At 39.9% G+C, this 25,965-nt stretch overlaps 1 protein-coding gene across 5 annotated transcripts in view; it reads right to left on the reverse strand.

Annotated features, from left to right (window-relative positions):
* The window catches only part of chd9 (chromodomain helicase DNA binding protein 9), a 67,923-nt gene that overhangs the window by 30,684 nt on the left and 11,274 nt on the right, over positions 1–25,965 (reverse strand). For 4 of the 5 annotated variants that reach the window (XM_065952999.1, XM_065952998.1, XM_020640378.3 and 1 more), the window contains 2 exons: positions 13,217–13,623; positions 1,043–1,163 (listed from right to left, as the gene is read on the reverse strand). In XM_065952999.1, coding sequence (XP_065809071.1) covers positions 1,043–1,163; positions 13,217–13,623 — 528 coding nt within the window. Of the gene's footprint in view, positions 1–1,042; positions 1,164–13,216; positions 13,624–16,045; positions 16,229–25,965 lie in introns of those variants that run through there. The other variant, XM_065953000.1, reaches the window with a different exon arrangement.

Below are 25,965 nucleotides of genomic sequence, written 5' to 3' on the forward strand. Positions count from 1 at the left end.
GGGCTTCTTATACGAGCCAGAATCCAGTGCAGAGGGCTTACGGCAGGGAGAGGAGCATGAGGCTGCAGCAGCAGCAGAGGGTGAAGCAACACTAGCGGGTGAGGGAAAGGTCCTGCTGGAAGGTTGGTCTATCCAAAAGGGACCAGCATAGCAGTGGCCTTTAAAGGCAACAAGCCCAGTGCATTCTGGGTGTGAAATTATTTGATCCCTTTGGGTAGAAGGGAATAACACAGTTCCTTTTCTAGAATTTCTCTGGTTATGTGGCATCGATCTAAAAAATGGTTTCACCTTTCTACTGCATAGTTAAGTCTATATTCCCACTGTCAAATGTATTCTTTAAAATTTGTTTATCAATTCACCTTTAAAAACCCTAACATATAAGAAAACTGTGAAATATTATTATACATTTTTACAGCTTTTTAAAATGTCCTCATAGTAAGGTAAACAGCTCCTTATTCACTGTTGTGTCCATCTGGTAATTTCATTAAGATGTGCTTGAAATCTTCCCCTTGTTGGTGTTTTTCTTTTCTTTTCTTTTTTTTTTTACTTTAAAAAAATCTTATCCTCAGGTGGGCAATTGTTAATATTCCCACCACAATACGTTGTGTTAAATCGAGAATAGAAAGAAGATATCATCAGTCTGAAATTAAGGGTTTAGATAATTGAATTTAGCTAAGTGTTATGTCATCAAACTAACCATAAAAACCTGCTGGTTATTAATTTCACAGGCTGCTTCTGTGGCAGTAACACTTCATTTAAATGATAAAGCTGTTTAATTCAGGTATGTGCATGAGATCTTTCTAACAGTGCTCTCTGATCAAAAATCATCCACGCAGTTAAGAATGTGTACTTGAGATAGCCACCCACTGCATGACCTCTGTTTGAACCACAGAGTCAATCCTCCTAGGCTCAAAGTGAAGCTGGGAATCCTTCCTCTGAGCAGTGAAACAGTCAGACTACGGACACCACTCCAAACGTGTACTGTGGGTTTATGTTTAATTGTTCGTGAAGGATTTGTGAGTGTGTGTTTGGTGGAACTTACAGAGTCGACATCTTTGGATGACACTTTAGAAGAGTGTCTCAGGGGAGGGTCATCATCCGACTCCTCCTCTGAGGACTCAGGCTTTCGCTTTTTTTTCTTCCCAATCTTGATGACAATTTTCCTGTAGGAGAGAAAGACGACAAACCATAATTATAATAAAAAAGATATTGAATCCTCATCCTCCTAGTACATAAAGTGATGTTTGCTGTGCATGTTACTATAATACAAATATATCATACATGAAGCCAAAATCCAAGTGTGCCATTGTTTATGAATCTCACATAAATCTCCTTATAAACAGTCTTTAGGAATCTTTCATTCCTAAAAAGTGTCCTCAATCCAGTGAAACCTACGAAATACTGATACAGAACTTCATTCACTGTGTTGGTACTACCAACATGCCCTGCAATTGGTTTTTTTCCAGAATTCCTGCATGTGAAGATCTGTTGAGGTATGGAAATTGACAGGGTATTTTATAATAGTTTAACCTAAAGTCTGTTGGAACTTCAGATTTTCAGCTTAGCTTCAGATTGTATTTAGAAGAAGCCGGTTCTGTGGGTGATGACTCCCATCTTCTTGTTTAAATTGCACATATATTTTTATCCCTGCACAGGTTATGTACATTTCTTGTAGAAGTCTATTTTTTAATTGCACAGGTTAAGTTTGATTCATCTCGGGGTATTCTTTAAATCTTTTTTTCGGGTTAATATATATGTTTGGGAGGGGAAGGGGGGTGTTGGTTTTGTGGTTAATTTGTAACAAATGTTTCATGTCATGTACGTCTTTGTAACCTGCTACTGGATGCTTTGATTTTCCCTCGGGATCAATAAAGTATCTATCTATCTATCTATCTATCTATCTATCTATCTTTGTAGATAGAAATCTTTGTGGCCAGTAAGATTTGGAGCAACAAACAGTGACCTATAAACCTTATAATTTACAATTATGTAAACAACCAGTGCTTAAAGAAAGACTTGGCAATGTAAACCTCAGCCAATGTATTACATTATTTAACTTATTTTCAGTGGATTGATAACAAAATGCTTGGCTGAGAGACTCTTGCCTCATGCAGAAGCACTGTGGCAAAAACAAGAGATTGTGGACTGGCAGCTGCTGCACTGCAGTCCATAAACAATATTTGCAGCAGTAGCCTTTATTCTATAAGAAAAGCTCATTGTGCAGCTGTCAGCATTACATTTTTGACCCTGCTATACCTAAAATGACTGATTGGGGGACCAGCATGGTAGGAAATGCTTTCATGTGTTAACATGCTCACTACAGGAGCTGCCTGAGTTTATAGGGAAAGGAATTCAGTGATTTGCTTAAGCTCCCACAGAGCCTGAGGATTGAGACCAGCATCATTTGATCGTCATTTGGCAAACATTTTTCTCTTTAAGCCCCCATTACTAGTTTGTGAGTTTTCAAATATTCACCATGGCCACATGTACAATTGGAATACAAAGACAGACTGCTGGGATGTAATGATATCAGATAGCAGCAGATTGCAGACCAAGCTTATACTTTTCATCCTCTTACTCTCTCTTCCCTCTTTCACACGTAGTCGCATATTATTTCTGTGACCTTTCTCTGTATACTTTCTCACCACATATGCACACACTTCCTATATTGCGCCTCTCCACATCTCTTGGAAGACACAGGCGCCAAATCTCTGGGGTGTTGAGATATTAATGGAAAAATAAAAATAAAAGCACGGCTATCATACAGACACACAAAGGCATCTTTCCTCTCACTCTCCAATGTGCTTGCAAACGCATTACTAACCCACACAGACAAACATGCTCCTCACTCCACACACATACAATACCAGGCACTCAGACATACTGTTGCATGCCCAGGTTCATCTCCAGTGGGAAAGATGTCCCTGTGGGGCTTGTTCATATAAGATAGCATTAAAGGCTCAGAAAAAAATAATTCCCATGCAAGCCAATACTTTCTTATGTTAGCCAACAAGTCATTCTGTTAGACACCAAGAGAGCCAACTTGACAGTATGTTATCCCACAGAATATAAAATAAGCTTGTTCAATAAGTCAGCCTTTATAAAAGATACTTGCCCTCTTTTTATGTGATGAATGTAGATGATGGAGTTGCATGTCTACAAAATTTCTGATTTATTTCCTGTTAGCACTCCTACTTTAAGCATCCAGGTTACTGCAAACTGACAGACTGAAATGCCATCTTTATACAGTGTGGATATAACACAGTAAGTATAAGTAACCACATCAGATAAGGAAATTAGCACCTGCCACCTGCCAAGTGCAGTGTAACAGTTGGCTGTGGCAGGTAAAAAGTACCTGCCACCACAGCAAATAATTCATTCATTTTTCATCATTCCAAATACAGAATATTACAGAAGTAACTTCAATCATAAGAAGCCAGTAAAAGAGATCAACGCCACAGTGACAGGTGTGAAAAAGAAAAACTACATGTCACACCCTGACCACAACAACACAACTTCCATCCATAAACTTCCATTTGTAATAAAGCACAGAGAACCATGAAATCATATCTAGAGAGTTAAGTCAACCTTTCAGGTCTCTTTTTAATTAACTTGATCACCTTCTAGACAATTGAAGCAATTGAGATGTTGGGCTAGATAATCTCTGGGCCTTTGCTAATGTGATTGAAGTAGCTAAAGTTAAACCCTAATAGAAGTACTAAATTAATGATGTGTGTATTTGTTGGAGGTAGAGATCTATTAATATATTTAAAAAAAGAAAAGATAGAAAGAACTGGACAGATTTTAACTTTCCCTGTTAGATTAGTAGAAACACTTGGTTGTTGTGGCTTCAACATTAATGTAGTTTCCATCAACAAAAGAGCTTGACTTGGGGTAACAAACATACAGCAGGCTGAGAGGCAATCTATGTCAAAGACTTTTCTGGGCACACTCTAATACACACCTAGTGTAAATGTTCTGACCTTTTTCAAATAGAAAACAGTGGATTCCTCCAGCAGCACTGTGTTTAATAGTGTCCCATCTTTCTGCTGTCCCTCCCCCTCTGGATGATATTACATTTCACAAATCCTCTTGACAATGACACTTCATGGTTGCCATGCAACATGCCCTTGGGAGGGTATTTAGCTGTGTGGGCGGTAATGTTCATGGTGACATCACTTCCTGGGAAAACAACACCAGTACATGTCCACTAACACGATGAATAGGTGAGGAATGTGCCAAGTCAGAGAGTGGCACAATGGGGGAAAAAAAATCATCCAGCTGTGCCACCGAGAAGAAAAGAGTTAAAAAAAAAAAAAAAAAAAACATTATAAAGCAGCTGAATGGCACAACACACAATGTTCTTCCTCTACCAAATAAAAGCTGGCCGGCAATCGGGCCTTGCAGATTAACAGTGTCACATTACCAGGCAGCAGCTCAGCAGCTAACAGAATATAACAGGGCTAAAGCATCTCTCTGATCCACATATGGGAGAACCTGAACTGTGAAACAAGAGACTTGAGGGCTGTGAAACCATCAGATTAGCCAGTACACAGAGAGAGAACACTGATGGTGAAGTGGCTCCTTTGCACCGTGATATGGAAGCATGGCTTTTACATAAGTAACATGGCATAGTAAAAGCTTAGTATGATGAAAGCATATATTCTAGGTACATAGATGGGTAGAAAACTCCTAAAGCACACAAAGCATAAGCCACATCTTAGCAATGGTTACAGCCTGTTCCACCCAGCTGTGGCTGATACACAGGACCACCCAAGGGTTTACCAACACTACCGCACACGCTCCGTTTGACTGGGTAGCTTCTCCACAAGCTGAAATATATTAAATCCAATGACAGGGAGGAAACACACGCATCCAAATCATCTTCTTACTGCTGAAAAGAGGGGCAGTCAGTTTTACTCTTGAGGGTCAGAGTCAAGCCTCCCTCATGTGAAGAACTGGATAAAGAGCTTCTGCACAGGAAGATCAAATGCTGCACAATATATATCTTCTGACCTTGAAGTAGAAAAGAAGGATGTCTTAGTGTTGTAACAAATGCAATTGAAGAAGGCTTACGCCCCATAAAGCTTAAGGAACAATGTTGAAAAATAATAATCATTAGGGTTTCAAGAGGGTCCTCGCACGTTCTGTGCCCGGGCCCTAATTATTGACAAAATAATTATACAAGATTTCTTGCTAACTGAAAATACAGTCAAAAAGCCTGCCTTTTTTTGAAGAAGTCATTTTCATGTATATAAATAAAGTTATTTCTCAGCAAGTGTCTCATCTTGTAATCCAATTATTTTAAATCAGAATACTGTCATGAACCATTTACTTAAGACAGACTTGCTGCCAAAAACAAACACATGAAAAAATGTAGCTGTCGGACTCAATGTAAAAATACGATTAGGTATTTCAGTACCGAAAAGCCCGGGGCTAGTTCTGAGCTAACTGCAACATATTTAGGGCCTTAAACGTTTAAAAAATATAATCTATAAGAAAACTAACTGCACACAGGTGATGAACCCTGCACAACAGTAGAGGGTGATGTTGAAGTTAGAGCTCTCCAAAGGGCTGGATTGTTTTGGCAAGCCTGCTTTTAAACTGGTTTTGGGCACACTATAACACATATTCAAATGCCAAACCATTTGGCAGGAAACTTTGCAACAGCTGTCATGTAATTTTCGTTGAATCAAAATAGTGGGTGAAAAAAAGGAGTGTAATTGTAAATCAACCCAGTCCTTGTTGTCAGAGAGGCAATGTGGAGACACAATGTTAGTGAACAACATGTCAGATTGAGCCTTGATTTATAAATACTATATATTTAAGGATAATAAAAGGGATTGATCGACCAAATAGTAAAACTATTTTGATCTAATGAGCATACTGTAAGACACTTTCCACTTTTAAAAGGGGAATAGAAGCATTACTTTTAAATCTTAACAATACCACAGCTGTATTATATGATTCTCACTTAGACATCATCTTATATTTAAAATGGTACTGACAGAAATGATACACCACATGTTAAATGATCCAATATCCCTCTATATCACTGTGGACATCTTGAGTTGTTGTTTGTGATATTAATCAGTTTTCTATGAATTCAGAAAGCAATAAAATGTTTGTGTTTCTAATATTAAAACAGTTAAAGACACTTGTTGACTGGAGTGTTGACAGCACTGATTGAGTAGGACTGGGAAGCTATACATAATACATTTTACTTCATATAATATATAATTAAGTACAGTTTATTTTGAAACCTGTTTGTGTGCTCAAAATATATTTTTTTTCCATTTCCTGTTCAGCCTTAAAAAAAAGCTATTATTTAATTGTTTCCATTGTTAAAATTTGTAACTCTGTTACGGTCTATAGCTTATTGTTTAAATAACCATAACAAATATCTTTCAGTTCCCACTCCCACCAGTGTTTTTTGCCTCTGATCAAAATGTTTGTTGTCTCTAATTTCACATCTGCAAACTCTTTACACCACTAGATATCATAATAATTTATTTTCTACCTGGATGGTCCCTTAATGTTTGTTATAGATGGAGAGGAAATAAATCTATTTGTCTCCCCAGCAGGATTTAAAGAGGTCATCCTCCAGACATAATCTTGCATCTCTAATTAGACTACAGCAGCCCTTGCTCTGACATTACAGAGCGAACCTCGATGATAGGCTAACAGTAGCCTTTTTTTTACGAAAATGACAGCCTAGTTGCTGTTGGAGGCTCACTTGGCTCCCATCCTCCTATTGTGCCAAATAACCTCCATCCCTTGTCCCCCCAGTGTTGTCCTGCCCTACTTGGCATGCTGCCACCTGGAGTGTGAGTGTGTGTGTGTGAGAGAGAGAAGGTTTGGTTTTAATAAATTCAGGTTATGCTAGATATTGTAGTGCTTTGCAGGCCAAAACTGCAATGTGGTGCTTCAGCATCTCGGAGCTGCCTTCATCGCCTTGAATTGCATCTACCTCAGAAATTCTGATTGTGTGTTACTGAGTCATCTTGAAAACGGCTGCTGAGTGTGTTCTGTTTGTGTGTATTTTTTTCATCCTGAGGGGCTTATTGAGACGATGTGCTGGTTCTTGACAGGAAATCCCCCTTCTTATGAATGGAAGGCTATAATCTCAGTGCCACACAACACACAAATGGAGACAGTAGTAAAAGCATAATCAAGCATGCTCTCCGAGACAAATACTCTATCAGTACAGTGCACATGGACACATAGGGGACTGCTGCTTAAACAGCTAACACTTTTAAAATGGGTAACACACACATACCAACACACAAGACTGTGTACATGGGTATGACTTTCAACACAAAGACATGCAACACAGACCCCACAAACATGCTAATATATCACATGCAGGCACACGTGTGAACGTGCACGCATACACACCCTGCAAGGGATTAACTAGGAAAACACTCAATTAAAAAAAAAAAAACAGCTTTAGCCATGCCTAATGAAAAACTGGGGAAAAAGAGATTAGACGGCTAGCAGGCAGCACTGAAATATGAACAGCTATATGCTGCAGCATATACGCTAGATTTGAACCTCCATTTTCTATCATGTAATTGATCTCACAAGCACCATTTTGTTTGATATTTTTGCTGCAACCCTGCTGCTTTGTAGTATCAGCATATTTAGTACATGTCTGCTTACAGGAAACACGGGATGCAGTGCTTTGAGCAGGCTGGAACCAAATTTATATTAGGGGGAAAAAAATGTAAAGGAGGAGGGGGAGGGAGAAACAAAAAAAAAGGGAATGAGCAGCACAGTGCTTTCATCTGATGATTACATGAGGTTATTTTTCAGCAGGTAGGCTGCCTAGAAAGGCAAATTCCAGCCCGTAGAGTGATGTGATCAGCGAAGCCTGGCCTGCTTAATAACCCTTGCCTTACACGAGGGGGGATTTTGTTAGTCAATTTTTCAATGCAATATGTTGCTGTAAAGAAAAATATACTAATGCCTTTGTTTGCAATTGTTCAAAATTGAGTATGAGTATATCAGAAGTTAAAGATGTCCCAGTTCAAACAAAATGAGAAACAGGCCCTATGGTCACCCTCCCTGTTAGCTGAGGTGACATAAGTGACACCCCTTTGTAACCAAAGTCTCATGCACAACATAATGAATGTATTATAGTACATTCGCTTAGGGACATTAAGTTAGAATATCTGCAATGACAAAAGCCTTTGTATTCTCCAGGCTTTCAAACAACTTTTAAATCTATTGTGAATGTAATTTTTAAACAAATCTTTTAAATGACATGGTGACAAATTTCAGAAGGGGGGCATGTTGATTATTCATCAACATATCATTTTCAAGGGATTCTCCGGGGTTATTCTCAATCCCTGTCGATGTGTTTCATTCTTCCTGAAGTCTTTTGGAACTAAAAGTCTGTGTAAGCTTTGATAAAGGTTCAGCACCACAGTTAATTTCTTGATTAAGAATTGAATCAAGTGAAATTCACATTCAAGCTGTTTCTACATGTTCACAGCTGGCTTTAATGTACTACATTTATTTTAGCAAACTGAAACATCACTTGGGACTAGAGAAATAGGAATTTGTTAAGTAGTTGAGCTCAGATCAGAAGCACTTTAATATCATAGTAAAGGGAAATGGTAGTTGTTGTTTTTTTTGTCAGTGATCTTTTCTTGGCTACGTGTCATGTTGCCAGTCCAGCTGTCAAAGCGGCTGCTGCATCCATATTTTAATCAGCTGCTTCCATTGATGTTTCATCAGTCAGACAGTTTTTCCATATGATGATATGACCCCTAACTTGCTTGGCAGGCGGTTGGCAGAGTAACCCAGCAAAGTAATCCAGAAGGCAATTACTAGCAATTAAATGGAGCTGATGCTTCGAGTATAAACCCAGGTAGTAACGACAGCATGGTGGTCTCACAGAAGCAGAACCTTAAGTACAGAGACAATTAGGATAAAAGTCGTATCTCAGGCCCCATTCCCTGCTTAAAGAAGGGTCAGATGTAAAGGAAGACTGAGCATACAGTCAACATACACACACACACACACACACACACACACACACACACAATGTCTAGCTTCCTGAATACAGAGCCAGTACACACACTCAACAGAGTGAAATAATGACTCTAGCAGAAGGTTAGTACCTCTGCAGCTGAGCTGCATTAATATTGTATGGGGAGATCCTGGGTGGTGCATGCATATGAACAGGGCTCTCCTGCAGTACACGTCTGTCCTGAGGGCTCTTTTGTTATCATACACGCAGGCTGTCTTCATCACCTCACTTTAGCAACCTCGAAGCAATACTTTACTAAAATCTATGCTGACACACAGACACACCATTTCTAATTGTATGTGGTAGTTCAGAGTGTTCAATTACAGTCAAGCCAACCCCAAATGAATATAAGCACTCCCTGCTCTATCCATCACTTACATAGCTTTGTCTCGATTCGAGACATCTGAACTGAAGATATTGATATTATTGCGTCATGGGTAAAGTGCACATGCCAGTGTTGTCTAATACTGAGGATATGTTTTTTTTTTCTCTAACTATTTTTCATTTATATATATATTTTTTTTTTCCCTCGCTACTCCCCATTAAGTTCTGCACTTTAATGCATTACGCTGCCACAAACACATTTCACACCTTTCTAACACACTACCTGAACATAAAAATCATTGCTTGACTTTCATCTCATTTAAATGTATTTTGTCTGTATTGTTGCTTATGTTTTGCTATTTTGTATCTATTTTTATTTTTTGTCTTTGTTTGTTTCTTTGTTCTCGCTTTAGTTGTCAAGTCTATGTCATGTCTATATATTCTTGATTCATTTTGTTCACCTTATCACCAATAAAAAAATTAATAATAATAATAATAATAATTATATGGAGATTAAAGATGTGGCATTATACTCACAGCTTTGACGTAGGAACATCTGCAAAACTTTTTTAGGACATTCAATTTAAAATGCACAACTGTCTTACCCATTGTCCCAAATTCACAACAGTATATGTTTCCTTTTGACTGGAGCAACTTAAAGCAACAATGTATTTTTTTTTACACAGCCTTAAAAATTGTTCAGCTAGCTGTCAAAGCTTCCTCCTGTCAGTCTTGTGTGGAATCACACCACAACCACAGTAAGATGTAGTAAATTAGGGTGTGTGTCTAAAAAGTTTCCGGCCTCTTTTGCAAACAGGTATTATTATTTTTATCCATTTACTACATTTTCATTTATAAATGGATAAGTCATTTTAATGTTTAAAATGATACATCTGCAGACTTTGTTTACTTAAAGTGTTGAAAAAGGGAGAACAATGTGGCGATTTTAAAAACCGTAGTATTTATGTTTGAGTCCTCATGTTTACATTACAGTGCCATTAGACTGTGACTGGCTCTGACTTCTCAGGATTCTATGCCAAGACACGCCTATATAACTCCAAGTGTCATGCAAGGAAAATGACAAAAGTACTTGTTCAAAAACATGATCATAAAGAGTCATATTTTGTTGATTATTACGGTAAGGCCTCGAGCCTTATTGTAACACAACTGTCTGTTGTTTATAGTTTCTGATTGAAAAGAAGCTCTGTTTGTACAAGTATTTGTCAGCTATGAATCTTCACATCTCATCTCATCTTATGAAATATTCACACACTCCCACAAACTTCTTGTCATATATACAGACAGAGATATACATCACTGCCACATTTCACCAATGGCCGGAAAATCTGAACTTCTTTTCTTAATTTAAAAACAAACAGAGGGCCCCAGAGAGTCTGATCACTATACGGCCACATCCTCTAACACAGATCCTCCATGACCACTAAAGTGTTAGTTACAGCATCACAGCACTCAGGTTTCAATATGTAGGAAAAACAACAGGTTCACATCTAGAATGTGTGAAATGTAAGCCTGTCTGATTTTCACAGTTGTCACAAACCTTGACTGAACAGTGGATCAGACGAGATCATCTACACACTGTGATATCAATGATGACCCTCCTGTTTTCTGCAGACTGCAACCTTCCTTTGATCGTATAATATTCACCATGGAAAAAAGGGGGCAAGTAGTTATGCTTACAAAGGCTTGTAAAGTGGCCTTTCGCCAACTTACTATATTGTAGACCCGTTATAAATAACAGTACTCCTTGACATTTTAAGGAGAATTGTCTACAGCTCTAACAATGTAAAAAGAATCAATACACTTAAAAGAACATAGTGTTCAAATGTATCTAATACACATTACTTGCAATTATTAATTAAAAAAAAACAGCATATAAGCAGTTATACCAACCCCACAGGCTGAGAAAAATACATCCAAAAATAAATCAAATGAATAAATTATAAAGTTCAAGGCCCCTTAAAATGTAATCCTTTGGTTAGATTTAGCAGGACTCTCTTTCATGACTAGAGTGAATGACTTAAAATGTTTCAAAACGGCTGGAATGCATGATGCAATGAAGGCTATAAAAGGTTAACTGAGACAATACGGAAGGTTTTTCAGTACGTAGGCCAAATATGGTTACAGTGAATAAATATGGGTTACACAGCACATTACTTTGTAACAACAATGACCGTTATCATTGAATAAAGATTTAAATGGCAAAACTCATAATTGTCAGCTGCTGTTCATGACTAACAAGTGTGTATTTGATTAACTGCAGATATATAAATCAGCTGTGTCTCCACCACTGCCCAGTGGTTGAGAAGAAAGAAAGACTTAAACATCTTGATATAACGATGAATCATGTCTCAACATTTTTAAAATCTTAAACAAGCATGTTCAGTGGTGCCACAAGACCATCCGAACGTAGAGGCCTGAGTCACTGTCAGCATCACAGTGCAAGTTAGCTTCAGGGACTATATCACGTTGACCAACTCCAGCCTCATATCAGTATTCTCTTAAACACCATCATGGCCTCAAGTTTTCATTCATCACTTCCACACACACCCACAGACTACAAGCCAAATCCATTATCTGCTACAGCTCATCTTCCTCTGCCTAACCCATCTAATTATTAATTAACACAGCTGCCAGATAGATATAATTGTTGACCATTGTTACTCCGTCTCATGCTTCATCTTTACAAAAATAAATTAAACAGGCCTTTTCAAATATGGGAAAAATTGATAGATTTATTCGGCAGAACATTTTCACATTACCCTATCTTAACATTCCCACTTTTTTCTTCAGATCCCTGCCTCAGCCCTCACATTTGCACCAGCTGATATTTCAATAGCGTCTGTTGGGTGTGGCTTATACTGTAGCTAAACACTGCTTATAGCAGTTTAAACAGGGGGATGGGAGGCGGATCACGGTATCTATACATCAGCACTACTTGCATGAATATACTCAGCAGCAGTGTCTCACTTCACGTAAATGCAGCCTTTGTTTGCTCCTCCCATGTCCATGCTGATGACTGAGCCTGCTTTATTGTTATTGCGGGCAGTAAATCCTGTCGAACTTTGAGCTTCCAGCTTGACAGCCACAATGTACACTCAGTAAATAATGTATCCGCAAAATCAACCAGAACGCAAGCAGCTTACAACAGTAAAAAGGCAAGAACTGTACATGTGTCAGGTGTTAGAAACCTAACCACAGATAATGACATGTATGCACTGTGTAGTGTAATATTAGTAATTTAACAGTTTGCCCTGGTTATTAGTAGAAACTAAAGTAATGGGTGCAGATGAAATGACGACACCCTCAGATAATTTGTTTTTGATCTTATATAAAGAAAAATCTGCAGGGAACGAAACTAAATGTATGTTTCTTATTTTATGTTTAGACAAAAGATGCAACTGCTTTGCTCAATTCAAAATAATGTAAAATAAAGACTTGAATTGTGTTGTCTTTATGTGTCTTCCATGATTTGTATTTGCTATTCCATTGACAAAAATAGAAATAAATATGTTTAAGTAATAGATTTACAGGTTCAGAAATGAAAGTTTAGTGCAGCTCTATACCTCTGGGTTGAATGTGCTGTAAATCTCGGTGAGATGAGATGAATCTCAGGTATGCGAGCACAATGACAGGGGTTTACCCACTGCAGTGGCATATGTCACTTTTTTTATTCAGGCTCATTAAACACCACAGTGGTTGGGCTCTGGTTGTGTTCAAATAAATTCCACAGTGCTTTAGGCAGGACAGGACCTGATGAAAGCTCCACTCATTGTATTTATTTGTTTTAAATAAGCATTTCAGAGCTTTACAGTATTAACAACTGTGGTTACATACCCGATCTTGGCTTTCTGCTTGGGCTTGGATGAGGGTAAAATGCAGACCTTCCTACAGGCCTTCTCTTTTGGCCGTGCTTTGCCATTTCCTTTGTGCTTGCGGTCACGGTGGCTCTTGTGCTGCGAAGAAGAGCTGGGGAAGCTCTCAGGACTCATAACTCTGGGGATGTTCTTCTCCCCACGCTGCCGGGCCTTAGCAATAGCCTCTGATATAATTCTATTAGCCTTCTCCTGCTTGTCCTGTATATTTGGCTCCATCTGATGATGCGTCCTCCGCTGCGATCTCTTCTCTGCTGGGGAGCTGGATGAGGATGAAGATGATGAGGAAGAGGAGGACGATGAGCTGCTCTTCATTGGGGGACTTAGGACCCGTACCTGGCTACTGGGACCATTAGCATTCTTTCGAGGCTAGGAGAATAGAGAGAAAGATAAAGAGAATTAGTATTGAGAACAATCATACTATTTCATGCAATGATCTAATTAAAACTACAGACATTATGTCTTCTCTTGTAGATAACACAATCCAAAATGAGCTGCAGGGCTATACTTGCTGTAGAAGGACCTATTAACACACAGACCTAGAAAACGGACACTTGCCCTTTAAATCAGAGCCGAGTGACTGAAGCTTGTAGTGTATGAAAAACAAACCACAGCAGCGTCTCACAAAGAAACAACATATACGTTAAAATATTGAGACTGACCCCTTAAAAGTTTACTACAGTTGAGTTTATTCAAACTAGAGTCAAGTGTGAAAACAAGGTCTGAAACTGATACTAATTTGCATTGCTTCTTTGCAATTCCTTTTGCATTTTTCTTTAAATGAGCTATGAGATTTGATGTATTTAAATTGTTGTTAGTAGTCCCTCCACTTGAAATGTTCCTTGAACATCTCTTACTTCTTCCTGATCTTTCTTAGAGACGATATAAGACTCCGACGCTGCTGACATTTTCTTTCATGTTTGAACATAATAACTACATTTTGTTTGTCCAACAGGTGACTTCTTCTGCCAAATAAAAAACTAAGCAGTTAGGTATACTAGCTTGCCAGCATTACATTGATTGGTCGGGAAGATACATCGAATACCACATTATTTGTGAATTGGCAACAGGGCCGATATTGGCTGATACCCATGTTAAACCATTGGCTTGCATCGACGCTTGGAGCATGAAGAGGTGGTATATACATGACAGCTATGAACATGAGTTCATTAACAAGCCATACAGCTCTGCTTAAATGTGAGTGAATACATTCAAACATGAACTGAAAGTATACTGTATGAAGTATGAAAGTATACTGTGTTGATGTGACCACTACAACCTCACTCATTCAGAAAAAAAACATACTACTCCTGGCCGTGTCAATGTCTCAGACAGCAGAGCTTGTTGCAGTCCCTGTCCCTGATGATGGGGGTGGGGGGTGGCCCCACATGATGCTCACTTCACACCTAATGCCTTCCATATAACACTACAAGCAGACTTTCTGTATGAGAAATCTCACTCTTTCCAGACAATAATTAATGTAGATCAGGTCAAGAGGACTCGGAAACTCTGACACTGACACCATGTGACATGAACACTCAGCGAGCGTGAAACAACTGAAATTATTTTTGATGTGAGCTGTTTAAAAAGGTAGGGGAAACACCAACTAGGTGTAGCAGGTTTCAGTGAGCATTGCAGACATAAATAATCCAGCCAGGCTGATACATGATAATATGTGAATAATAGATGGTGTGACTACAGTTATGCCTACACAAGCGCCTTGAGATGGGCCTTGAGCCCAGCAGCAAGGGAACCCATAAATGGATGACCTAATCTAAAAATGTGTTGCGTATGCCTATGGCCCAGGCACAGTTGGCTGCTTTTTTTTTTTTCCACACTGCTAGTTAAGTATAAAGAATGAGTTTGAACCTCACCAACACGGTGGGGGAAGGACTTGACTAAGTAGCGAAATCATTTGGAAGGAACGGGTAAAAAAAAAAAAAAAAAGAACCTCACACACATACTCACACAAGCCCTGCATTATGATTTTCACGTGTGCAACAGTGCTGAGGTTATTAAGAAGACATTGCTGGAATGTTCTCATTCAAGTAAAAAGGTTGAAAAAAAAGACAGGGGGAGGGATTGAAAGTAAAGCTTAACAGAGGAAGAACATGAGGGCACATGAAAGAAGAAGCAAGAGAAAGAAAAAAATATGAAAGTAGGCTCCTATCACAGAGAGAGAGGGGAGGGGGGGGGGGGAGAGAGAAAAGATAAAATGCACCAAATCTGAGAGCACTGCAGCTGTGTAATACATCTATAAATAACTGAAATTACAGCCTGCCAGCACTGCAGTGATTTCAATCTCTCTAGCAGCACGTAGTCCCATGGAAACGGTGGGGACCATTACAGCACATGAAAAGGTAAAGTAAGCTTCATTTGGGCTGGCCAGCTTTCCCTCGCTCTCAACCCTTAATTTCCACATGTAGTGAGCTCTCTGGTGACTGACAGGTTCAACTCATGGAGGACACACACAGACGCGCAGGCACACACACCATTCACTATGTAAACTAGAGTGCAGAGCAGCTTGGGGACAGGAATCCAAAAGAGTACAGGAATGGGATGTATGGAATGAACAGACAGTGGGGGTGGGGTTGAGAAAGTGTGCCTTGATAAGGTCTAACACAGCAGAGCAAATGAGTATGGAGGGGAGGAAAATAAAGCAGCAATGAGTTCAAGATGGCGGCAGTGCAGCATGAGCCAGTAGCAAAGAAGGTTGTTCAGTTCCTGCCGGCCCCTCCTCCTCCTCCCCCTTGTCCCTCCTCCCTCCCAGCTCTCAGCACAGCTCACTTACCCTTCCTCTTGGCCTCTTCACTGTAGACATGGTGTTTTTTTTCTTCCTCTTTCCTCCCCCCTCTCCAACCGGCTAACAAAAGCCTTGCCCTGTCGCCGGGTTTTTTTTCTCCTCTTTCTGTTGCTTGCTCAAGCTTTCCTCTCAAAAGCACTCTTTTTCCTGTATCAACAGTCGTTTTCTCTCACTCTTCCTAGAACTGTGGCTGTCCCCCCCTCCCCTCCCTCACTCCTGGTTTGCCTCCCCTCCTCCTCCCCGGTCAGCTTCTCTCCTCGGGCAGTGCGAGAGCGCCGGAGCTGTGCGTCTCCTCCTCCCCCAGCGGGCAGGGCTCAAGAGGAGCGCATGGGAGCTCTCTCTCTCTCTCGCCCTCGTTTGTCTCTTCACAGGGTGATGAGGGAGCAACGCTGTGGGCGGTAGAGGAGGTGCGTGGCAGTCCAGGAAGCTCTCATTCTGCTGCTGCGTGCTGCTTCGCCGTCGTCCGGCTTCATCCAAGTCTCCCTCACTCTTTTCTCAGCGTGTGTGTGTGTGTCAGAGTTGCCTTCCCCTGCCTCCTCTCTCCTCCCCTCTCATTGATTCCTCTTTCCGCCTGCCTTTCGTGTGGGCTCTCTGTTTTCTCTGAGCCGTTTCCTTGTATTTCTCACTCTTTCTTGCTCTGCCGTTTCCCCTTTCGCGCCTCACCTCGTCTTCTCCACCAGCCAGGATAAGGTAGGTTCCTCCATTTATTACACACAAAAAGGCTTTTGTGTTAGCTTGCTCGCTTGTTTGGCTGGTTGTTTTTTCCTCCTTTTTCCCACTTCTCCCTCGCTGCCCTCCCCTCTCCCTGGCTGGGGCGTGTATGGCGAGCTCGAGACTCTGGCAGGCAGAGCGGCGGAAAATGAAAGCACAAAGCAGCAAAATGCATCAGCATGAATATTAGAGATGTCGTTAAAACCCAGACTCGTTTCTCACTCTCTCTCTCTTGCTCGCTCGCTCACTCTCTGACTCTCTCTCTCTTTGTAGGGAAGTAGGCCAGCAGATGGTGCTAGCAGTTATTACATTAACTTTCACAACTTAACCCCCAAAGTACTGGATTTCTCTCACACCACAGATTGTCAACACTGACGCTTTTTTGTACCCATGAAGGTCACTGCCAATGAGTTTATGATTTATTTATGGAACAGCATCATGCAGAAAGGCTAGCTGAAACAATTGATTAACTAGTTCCCATAGGTATCCTGATACATTCAGCACACAGAGTTGCAGATAGAAAGAAATTAGAAACATAGTATACATCAGACTTTCTTCTCCTTTACTCTACCAGACACAGTGTCCAGAGTCTAACAACTGGATTCAAGCCCTCAAGAGGTCAAAGCCTCGTCACCCTGTTAGCACTGTGGGGGGAAAAAAAAAAAAAAAACGTCAAGGAGAAACTAGGAAGTTTCCAGGACATGCAGCGCTCCTGTGTCCCAGAAGAGATCTTGGAGGAGTGAGCCAGCTTCTCAGGGGACTACTGACACCATGATGCAAGGGCCATGTGCACCGGCTGGCACATGGTATTGGGAGTATGCAGAGACACAGGGCTGGCCTGGAGCCAGGTACAGAGCACAACACTACTGGGTCAGGCCTGAGCCCCATCAGCTTTGAAATCTTCTACTCTGCAAAATGAGACAGGCTTCTATAACAGTCAGCATACTGTTTACTTAACATGCAGCTGCACACATTTTAATATGTGAGCTGTCCAGGGGAATCAGGACTGCCAGACACATACAAAGAAGCTAGGAAGGGGTGTGCTTTTGACGCCCTGTCTTGAAATTATAAAAAAAACTGGGGGTTGCACGACTTCAGATTCTTTTAAGTTGACATTCATGTGGTAATAGTCAAGTCGATGTCAACTAGTCGCTGATGAAATTATCAATAAAACCATGGGAGAAGGGAATGCTTTGCAACCAACAAAAATATGTATATTCTGCTGAAAGCAGACAGTTAACATGTAAAAAAACAGCAGGCTGCAACAGCTGCAACAAAGTATTCAACAATAACACCTGTTCCACAACTCCCAAATAAGTGAGTGCAAAGAAAAAAAGTCACACTTGGGAAAGAAAGAAACTCAGGTAACCATAGCGTGTTTGCCTACATACTGTCATAGTCCTGCTCAGTCACAGTTTTAGATTGTCTATCCTGATAAATGATTATTTGACATCTGACGAAGCCTCATCACACAGCTGTAAAGTTGACTAGTGGACTAGTCAACAAGTCTGTGCAACGCCACAAATATGTTTTCTTAATAATTGGGATGAGTGATTACCACACTAGTTTTAAAATATATATGTCAATACATTGCTTCTGACAAGTGAAACTGGTCATTCAATGCAACACAACACATATCTAAAATCTTTCAAAGCTAAACAAATCTTGAACATTTTATGTTTTGATACATTTGAAATGTTCCATTTCCTGATTTTATGATAAGGGCATAACATCCACAAAGGAACGCATGTTTTTTTTGTATATTTTTGTGTGTGTAATGTATCATATTGTTTCATTCCCTCTCAGCCCAAGTAAATCTCACTGGTGTGAATTATGTGGGTGAGCTGTGTAGGCCACAACACAATATGGCTATAAATTTCATGCTGCACAGATAACCTTAATAAAGTTTTAAGAAACTAACCAACTGGTGTGAATAGCCTCATTTTTAATGTGTATGCATTAACTGCTTGTGTGCAACAGTAGAGGAGAGAGAGATCAACACAAACACACAGGTATAATCTTTGCTGAGAAAGTTTTCTCACCATCACACTGAGGTTGTGTAGTTTTACATTTTACAGCTTTATATCTCTCACAGAGACAGACACTTCCATTTGATCACAGGCATTGGATCCACCTGCCAGGCAAGGCAAGGCATGGCCTTGGAGTTTGGACTTTAAAGCAAACCACATGCTTACTGGGAGCTCAACAGCAGCGTCCTCTCCAAGGTAAACAAATCTACAGGAAGATAACGCAACCAGGGTACACAAATGGATATTCTATTAACAGTATAATTGAGAACAACTGGATCATTTTTAGGTGTACCTGATTAAGTAACCTTTGAAATCACAACAGAACTATGTGGAATTTCCACTGTTAAGGTGGGAAGAAACTAAGCTTAAGAAGCATAAAGAATATACAATCCAAATAAAATTCTTCACATTTATCATAGTATTGGATTAAAACACAGCGCAAGTTATTTACCATATGTTGCCAATAAAACAATTCTCATTGCATGGGCTTACTTGTATACCAATAAAGAGCAAAGAAGGAAAAGAAAGACAATAAAAGTCAACACATGCTCTAACAGTCACATGGCATATGGCCACTTGGCAACTAAACGGTTAATATGCAAACAAGCCTGGCAGCTCTGTTTGAGGGGTGTGGCTTCCTTTTAGAATAGATGAGGGAGGGGAGAAGAAGAGGAGGGGAGGGAGTAGAGGAAGGGGAGGGAAGAAGGAGAGCTGGTAAAAAGAAAGCAAGTGGAAAAAATGTGCGTATGTGCATGCGTGTGTGTGTGTGTAGAGGTAGGCTGGCTTTAGAGGCACAGGTGTCTGTGTCTGAACACGCCATTAGTTCCCTATCAAAGGGACCGTATTAGCTAATAACCACTGCTCTTATTGTTTGCCTGTACCTCCGTGAGAGTCTCCACTAAGTCACCATTAGGGAAATGAAAGCTTAGAGCTAGCAGGGACTGAAAATGAGAATATGGCCAGCACCCACCGGTGCATAGAGTCTACAACCAGCTGCTACTCTCATACACAGAGATAAACTTGAATATGTCAACAAGTCTTAAAACAACAGTAATTTGTGCACTGAATGACAATACTGTAGGCAGTGTGTAAAGGGGTAAAACACTGCTTGGTTTACACAATGCTGCTTGGTAAATTATCAATATGATTTTTATTATTGTACATTTCAATTGACAAGTTACTTTACATGAGAGGAGGCCCTCCTCTCCAAGTCTACAACAAAACAACATACATAGATACCATTCAAACATAAGGCCTGATAATCATGTTTTAACACCTTCACCTAGAGCTTTTGTTAAACCATTCCTTCACTTCTCACACTTAATTAAACACATGCCATTTTACTAACAATATACTTGGACTTTGTTTATTTCTAACAAACAAGAACAACAGAGGCTTCAAAACCAGATCTTATACATATGGCTTTGTTAATGAAACTGTTCAGTCTAGGTCTGGAAAAAAAAAAGACAAGGCCCTACTAATTAGGCCTTTGACTACAGACCAGTTTGCAGCCACAATGAAGTGTAAGGCAGCCGCAGGGTTGATAAATGAAAGGAGACATGATGCACAGCAATGCTTCCTCAAACAATTAAATACAGCACCATGCATTTATGATCCTTTATTCAGGACCAAGAGTAGCTGGGCTAACCATGTTGCCATCCAGAGAAGCTGCTGCAAGTCTAACAGAGCATTTTAAGGTACAGTCTGACTCTGACCTGCTCAACTTTGACCAGACGAGCCGTGGTCACAGTGGCTGCTGCGGATCAGTGGTAGAGTCAGTGGACTCTCAATCGGCTGGTCAGGGGTTCAATCCCCAGCACAAGCAGCCTAAGTGTCCTTGGGCAAGACACCTATCTCAGTGGGATAAGTTGATACTGATGGACACCTTACATAGAAGCCCATCAGTGTGCGAATGGGTGAATTTAACCTGTAGTGTAAAAACACTTAGTCAGAAGAGTAAAAAGATGTATGTGGTATAAAACCGTATAAAAACCATTTTAAAACACAAACAAACACATATGGTCGTTGGTCTGAACCGTCAAAACGGAGTGTTTTATTCCTAAAATAAACTGGCTGTTTTTATTTTGTTTCGGATTCTGACTTCCCGTCCGGCTCGATCTTTACTATGGTAAATTGATGCGCCGTGCTCCGGCATCTGGCAAAAATAGAAGCCTTACTGTCTGTGCAGAGGGCTCCGGACTGCGGGAGCTGAGACGAAGCTAAGACGCAGTGCAGCGAAGCCAGTGAAAGCACACTCATTGACTAAAGTGAAAACCTATCAGCACCGCTGTAGTAACCGAGCGGAGACGGACTGAACAGGCATCTGCTGGAATTTAGGCTTGAGAGGGTCCTGGTTCAGCAGGTATCTTATTCAACTTTCGTTCTTTAAAAAAAAAGATCCAGATTTCTGACCGCTCAAAATCCTCATAAAGTTCAAATCTACTAGCATCAAAAAATTAGATGATAAAAACACAATTTGTACAAGAATAAAAAGCCAATCTATGACTTCTGCCAGATAGCAACATGAATATATGTAAATAATAGCCATAAATAATGTTTCTTTGATTGTGGAAAGGCCAAAATTGTGAACGGGATTACAATTCAATTGATTTTACAGGCCTATTTAATGTTTGGTTAATAGTATATCAATAAATAGTAAAGTGGATACAACTACTTGGTCCACTATGAGCTGGGACGTCACTGCTGCAGTCCAAAGCAACTCAAATCCAACAGGATTTAACAAAGGCAGAACATTAGCTCCTAATTATTCAATAAGCTAATTAACTCCCTCATCAAGTTAATCAAGTTCAGCACAGCCATTCCTACTGTTAACTAAAAGGTTCATTAGTGCAGACAGATCCATGTTAGGTGTTACAGGTACAGCATGTTGTGCCTAGACATCTGGCTAGGACAGGATTGAACACTAGGGGGTGACTGTGAGGAGACAGCAAGACTGCATGGTAAAGAGAGAAGACATTTACCACCATCACTTCACAGTACAGTAAGAATTGCATTTAGTTAAATCCAAAAACACAAAGGGGAAATTAGAAAAGCCAGGAACAAAAGTTTTAAAATTGTAAATTTATTGAGTCTAATCTGTCCTGTGTCTTGATTCCTTTTGGCTTCCTCATGAACCTTATTCTGGTCTCCAACTACTGTGTAAAACAGCTGTGACTTAAGTTATAGGTGTGTGCAGAATACAGAGTATATCCTTAACCTGGCTTTGAGCCAATCAGAGCCTGTGACAGGGAAGAGCAGGCAGTGATTCTAACTCTGCCCTTCTTGCATCTTTACGTGTCAGCTCAGGGGGCATTCACTCAGCAAGAACTAGGATGATATTTTAGGGGTCAGCATGGTGTGCAAGAAGAGCAAGCATCAGCCAAAGTGTAGCGAGCAGCAATCCATCCACTGAGGGACATCCCTCTCAATTAGCAGCTGACTTGTGATTCACAAACCAGCAGGCTGTGTCATTGTAGATACTTTACACAGTTCCCTACTCCAAACTGCAGGTCTCATTTGTCTTAAATGAACTGATTTATTTTGCCTCGGCACATCTGGGTGATGCCATCTAATATTTATTAGCATGTTCCTCACTCCTGCCGTGGCATCTTTGTATCGTTTATTACTCTTCTTTGTTGTGTCTGCTTCTTCTTTGTCTGTTGTTTAATAGAAGTTAGCATACAGTTAGGAGCACCTCTGGATTGGGGTGTAGATACTGCCATGTGTGATGAACTTCTATTCTGCTGAGACATAATCTTATGTCTAAACCGTGACGTCTGAATCGTGACGCTTAGGGACAAATACAAAAACCGTTAAACCCCTTGTGAACAACCAACTAAAGAAGGTTTCAGAGGCAGCATACCAGAGATGTTCTAGGAATTATCAGGAGTGCATGGCTTCTGAGTACAAATACAATTTAACAATATAAACAATATCCGAAGCAAATGAAAACCGACTCATGTTTTACAAAAAACAAATTTTCTTATTCCGAAATGTGAATTTATCACAGAAAACTTACAGCATTTCATTGATCCTTTGAAATGAGACTCTTCTCCTGACAACATGAACCCAAAAGTAGCATTGGGCTATAAATTAGTGACTGTTGCTGTGCAGGTGCTGTATATGACTCATCTGTTCCTCAGAAAAGAGATGTGTTTTGCATATTGACCAGCTTATGGTTTTTGTGTATGATAACATGCGGTGTCACAAACAGAAACCGTAAACCTTCATCTATATGGCTTGATTTAAGCCTTGGATGAACTGCGTAATAATGCAGCGCTCTCTGAATCAGAGATACATTTCAGACACTAGGCAGTGAAGTGATGCTGAATTGTGCAAAACAAGCAAGCCGGATGATGCCATTCATTTACAGGAATACTGGTGCAAACTAAAGAGAGGAGCTGAGAGGAGATCCCTAGCATGCCGGAGAGAGAGAAAGAGAGAGAGAGAGAGAGTGAGAGAGAGAGACTGTGCAAGGACAGAGAAGCTGGAAGGATGAGAAGGAGGGTGAATTCAACGAGGGGCTGACTGCCAGACCTTAACAACTCCTTCATTATTGAAGATTTGCAAAGTGAGAGAAGGGCCATTGCCTGTGTAAAAAAGGATCTCACACAGACGCAGCTACGTTCATCAGCAAACAAGCAAGACAGAGGTGGTCAGTAATCGGCCTGCAGCCTTAAGGATATATTGAAGTTAGGATTATTTTCCCCCTGCTCTGATTTCAATCCTTTGAGTGAGCAGCAGGTGTCTTTAGAGTGGCTTCTCACAACAACAAAAGAAGCAAAAATCATGAACAAGACAACCTCTATTCAATAAACCTAAAGGTTTACAAAAGCATTCGAAAAATATCAAAACTATTTGAACTGTGAGGAAGAAGGCTGTTGCAAGGAATGTTGTGTTTTTACCAAAGGGTAGTGTCCTATATACTCTGTATATGCCTGGAATAGGGTTGTGTAAAGCATATCTGGTGCATATGCAAATGCATAACATGTTGCATCCATGAATCTGAATTAAAATGTATTGTTGAAAAAATGTAAAAAACAAACAAACAAAAAAGCAGGATAAGTCTGATGTATGTGTTGTGAGCCAAATCATTATGAACTCTTAGTGTGCTAGCAGACACAAGCAGATAAAGACCATATAAAGCCTACAATGATTTATACGGAGAGAGAAAGCTGTGTAGGTGTGCATTGGATTGATTCAATATCTTTAGTTTCTGCATTTATCCATTGTGGATGTTAATACTCACAAATCCACTCATGTCAGTACAGCCAATCATGATGACAATCAGAGTGACTGCTGCATTGGAAGACAAAGACAAATGATGACGAAGAAAACATTTCAATGGAAATAAAGTCAAGTGCTTCCTGATAGAAAATTGTGATAAAAACAAATGTCTTTTAAAAGACTTGACTGAGGAAGTTGATGGTTAAACGCATTAAAAAAACTAAAGGAAGCGCTTGAAAGAAAATTATGTGTCACTTTCTCACAATCCTCTGTGAAATGTTTTTTATTCACCTGTTGACAGGATCCGTAAAGTTACCTAGTGTCATGTTTTGTTTTTTACTCATTTATTTAGTATTTTTGTCTGTTCCTGTTTTATTTTGTACTTATCCTTGTCTCTGTCTTTCAGATCCTGCTCCTCATGTTTTCCTGCCTTGAGCCTCCCTGCCCTGATTGTCTGTGTGTATATATCCCTGCGTTTCCTCCCTCATGTTGCCAGTTCGTAGTGTGTTCCTGTGTGTCACCTTGTTCCAGCATGTTTCCTACCAGACTTATAGTGATTCTGTTTTGCCTTTTGCCTGCTCCCTTTGGATTTGTTGGCCTCGAAGATTTGCCTTCCTGTGTACTGACCTGAACTGTAATTAAACTCTGCCTTTTCCTGAACTCAGCCACGTGTGAGTCTGCTTTTGAGTCCCTGTCTCTATCTGGTTCTGATACCTGTATATGTATTGAAGCTATGTGCTATAGTTCATTGCAGGGCAATGTAACCATATGCCCCAACTGTATTTCAGCTGACAGCCTGTTGATGGAATCATTGTTTCTAATCACCCACAAACCAATCACAGCCCATACTCATAACTAGACAATCCATTTAAATATGACTTCCTTCTCACAGATCCCTGCTACACTACTGCTGCTCATACTGAGCTGCTTCTCGCAAAGCTTTGCCTCCACAACCCCAGCCTCCTCCTTTCTAGGGGGGGGGGGGGCATGCTGCTCAGCTAACCCAGGGAGAATCCTTAAAGCAGAGTCATCAGCCCATTTTGCAATAAATGAATTAACAATGACAATAGTTTTCCTGACTGATTTATTACATGATTGTATTCCTCCAGCATAAAACCACTTCAATAACAAATCATGGTAATGACTCATTGCTGGAAAAGTCAGTGAGAACGACATGTAAGATTGTTTGCAGGTAAGTCAAACTATTTTTTATCTAACTGAAAATAAAGTTCCACTATTTTTTTGATATAATATTCTAGCATACTTTCACTTTAAAAAAGTTGTGTGTGTGTGTGTGTGTGTGTGTGTGTGTAGTTTTGATACATTAAACATTAACTAGATTTACTCTACCAGTCCATTCAATTGACAAAACATTTGCTCACTTGCACTTTCAGCAGATTATAGATAATACCTTTAAACTTATGTACAACCTAGTTTAAGTTTCTAGACATGCATGGATTGATTCACTTTTGGTATCATACTTATATAAACTATCTTCAAACTCTTTATTTTTTTAATCAGTCAATCCCTTTTCAGCAAAGTAGAGCTCTTTGAAGTAGAAGTGCACGAACACAACAAAAGGCCACATCTAGGTAACAGGTCCTGATAGAGGTGGCGATGTTTCGTTACACTCATTATAGTTCGAACTTAGAAACACATTTTAATCCACAAAGTAAAAGAGGCCTGTACATCAATAGGACTATACAGTATATGGCTCCAAGACTCTAGTGACTTCTGTATAACCAGACAATAACATATCAATAACTACCACTCTTTTTTAAAGGGGCTTTAAAACCGAGGAAATATAAAACCACATTTGATCAGTTATTTGAATACATCCTTAAAGGCCGTACAAGAAATTATGTCAAAAATGAAAAAGTGTTTACAACCAGTATTATATTTTGTTTTTGTGTTTTCACCTTTTGTCAGCCTTAGAGTATT

The sequence above is a fragment of the Labrus bergylta genome, chromosome 3, assembly GCF_963930695.1.
Source record: "Labrus bergylta chromosome 3, fLabBer1.1, whole genome shotgun sequence".
Lineage (NCBI taxonomy): Eukaryota > Metazoa > Chordata > Actinopteri > Labriformes > Labridae > Labrus > Labrus bergylta.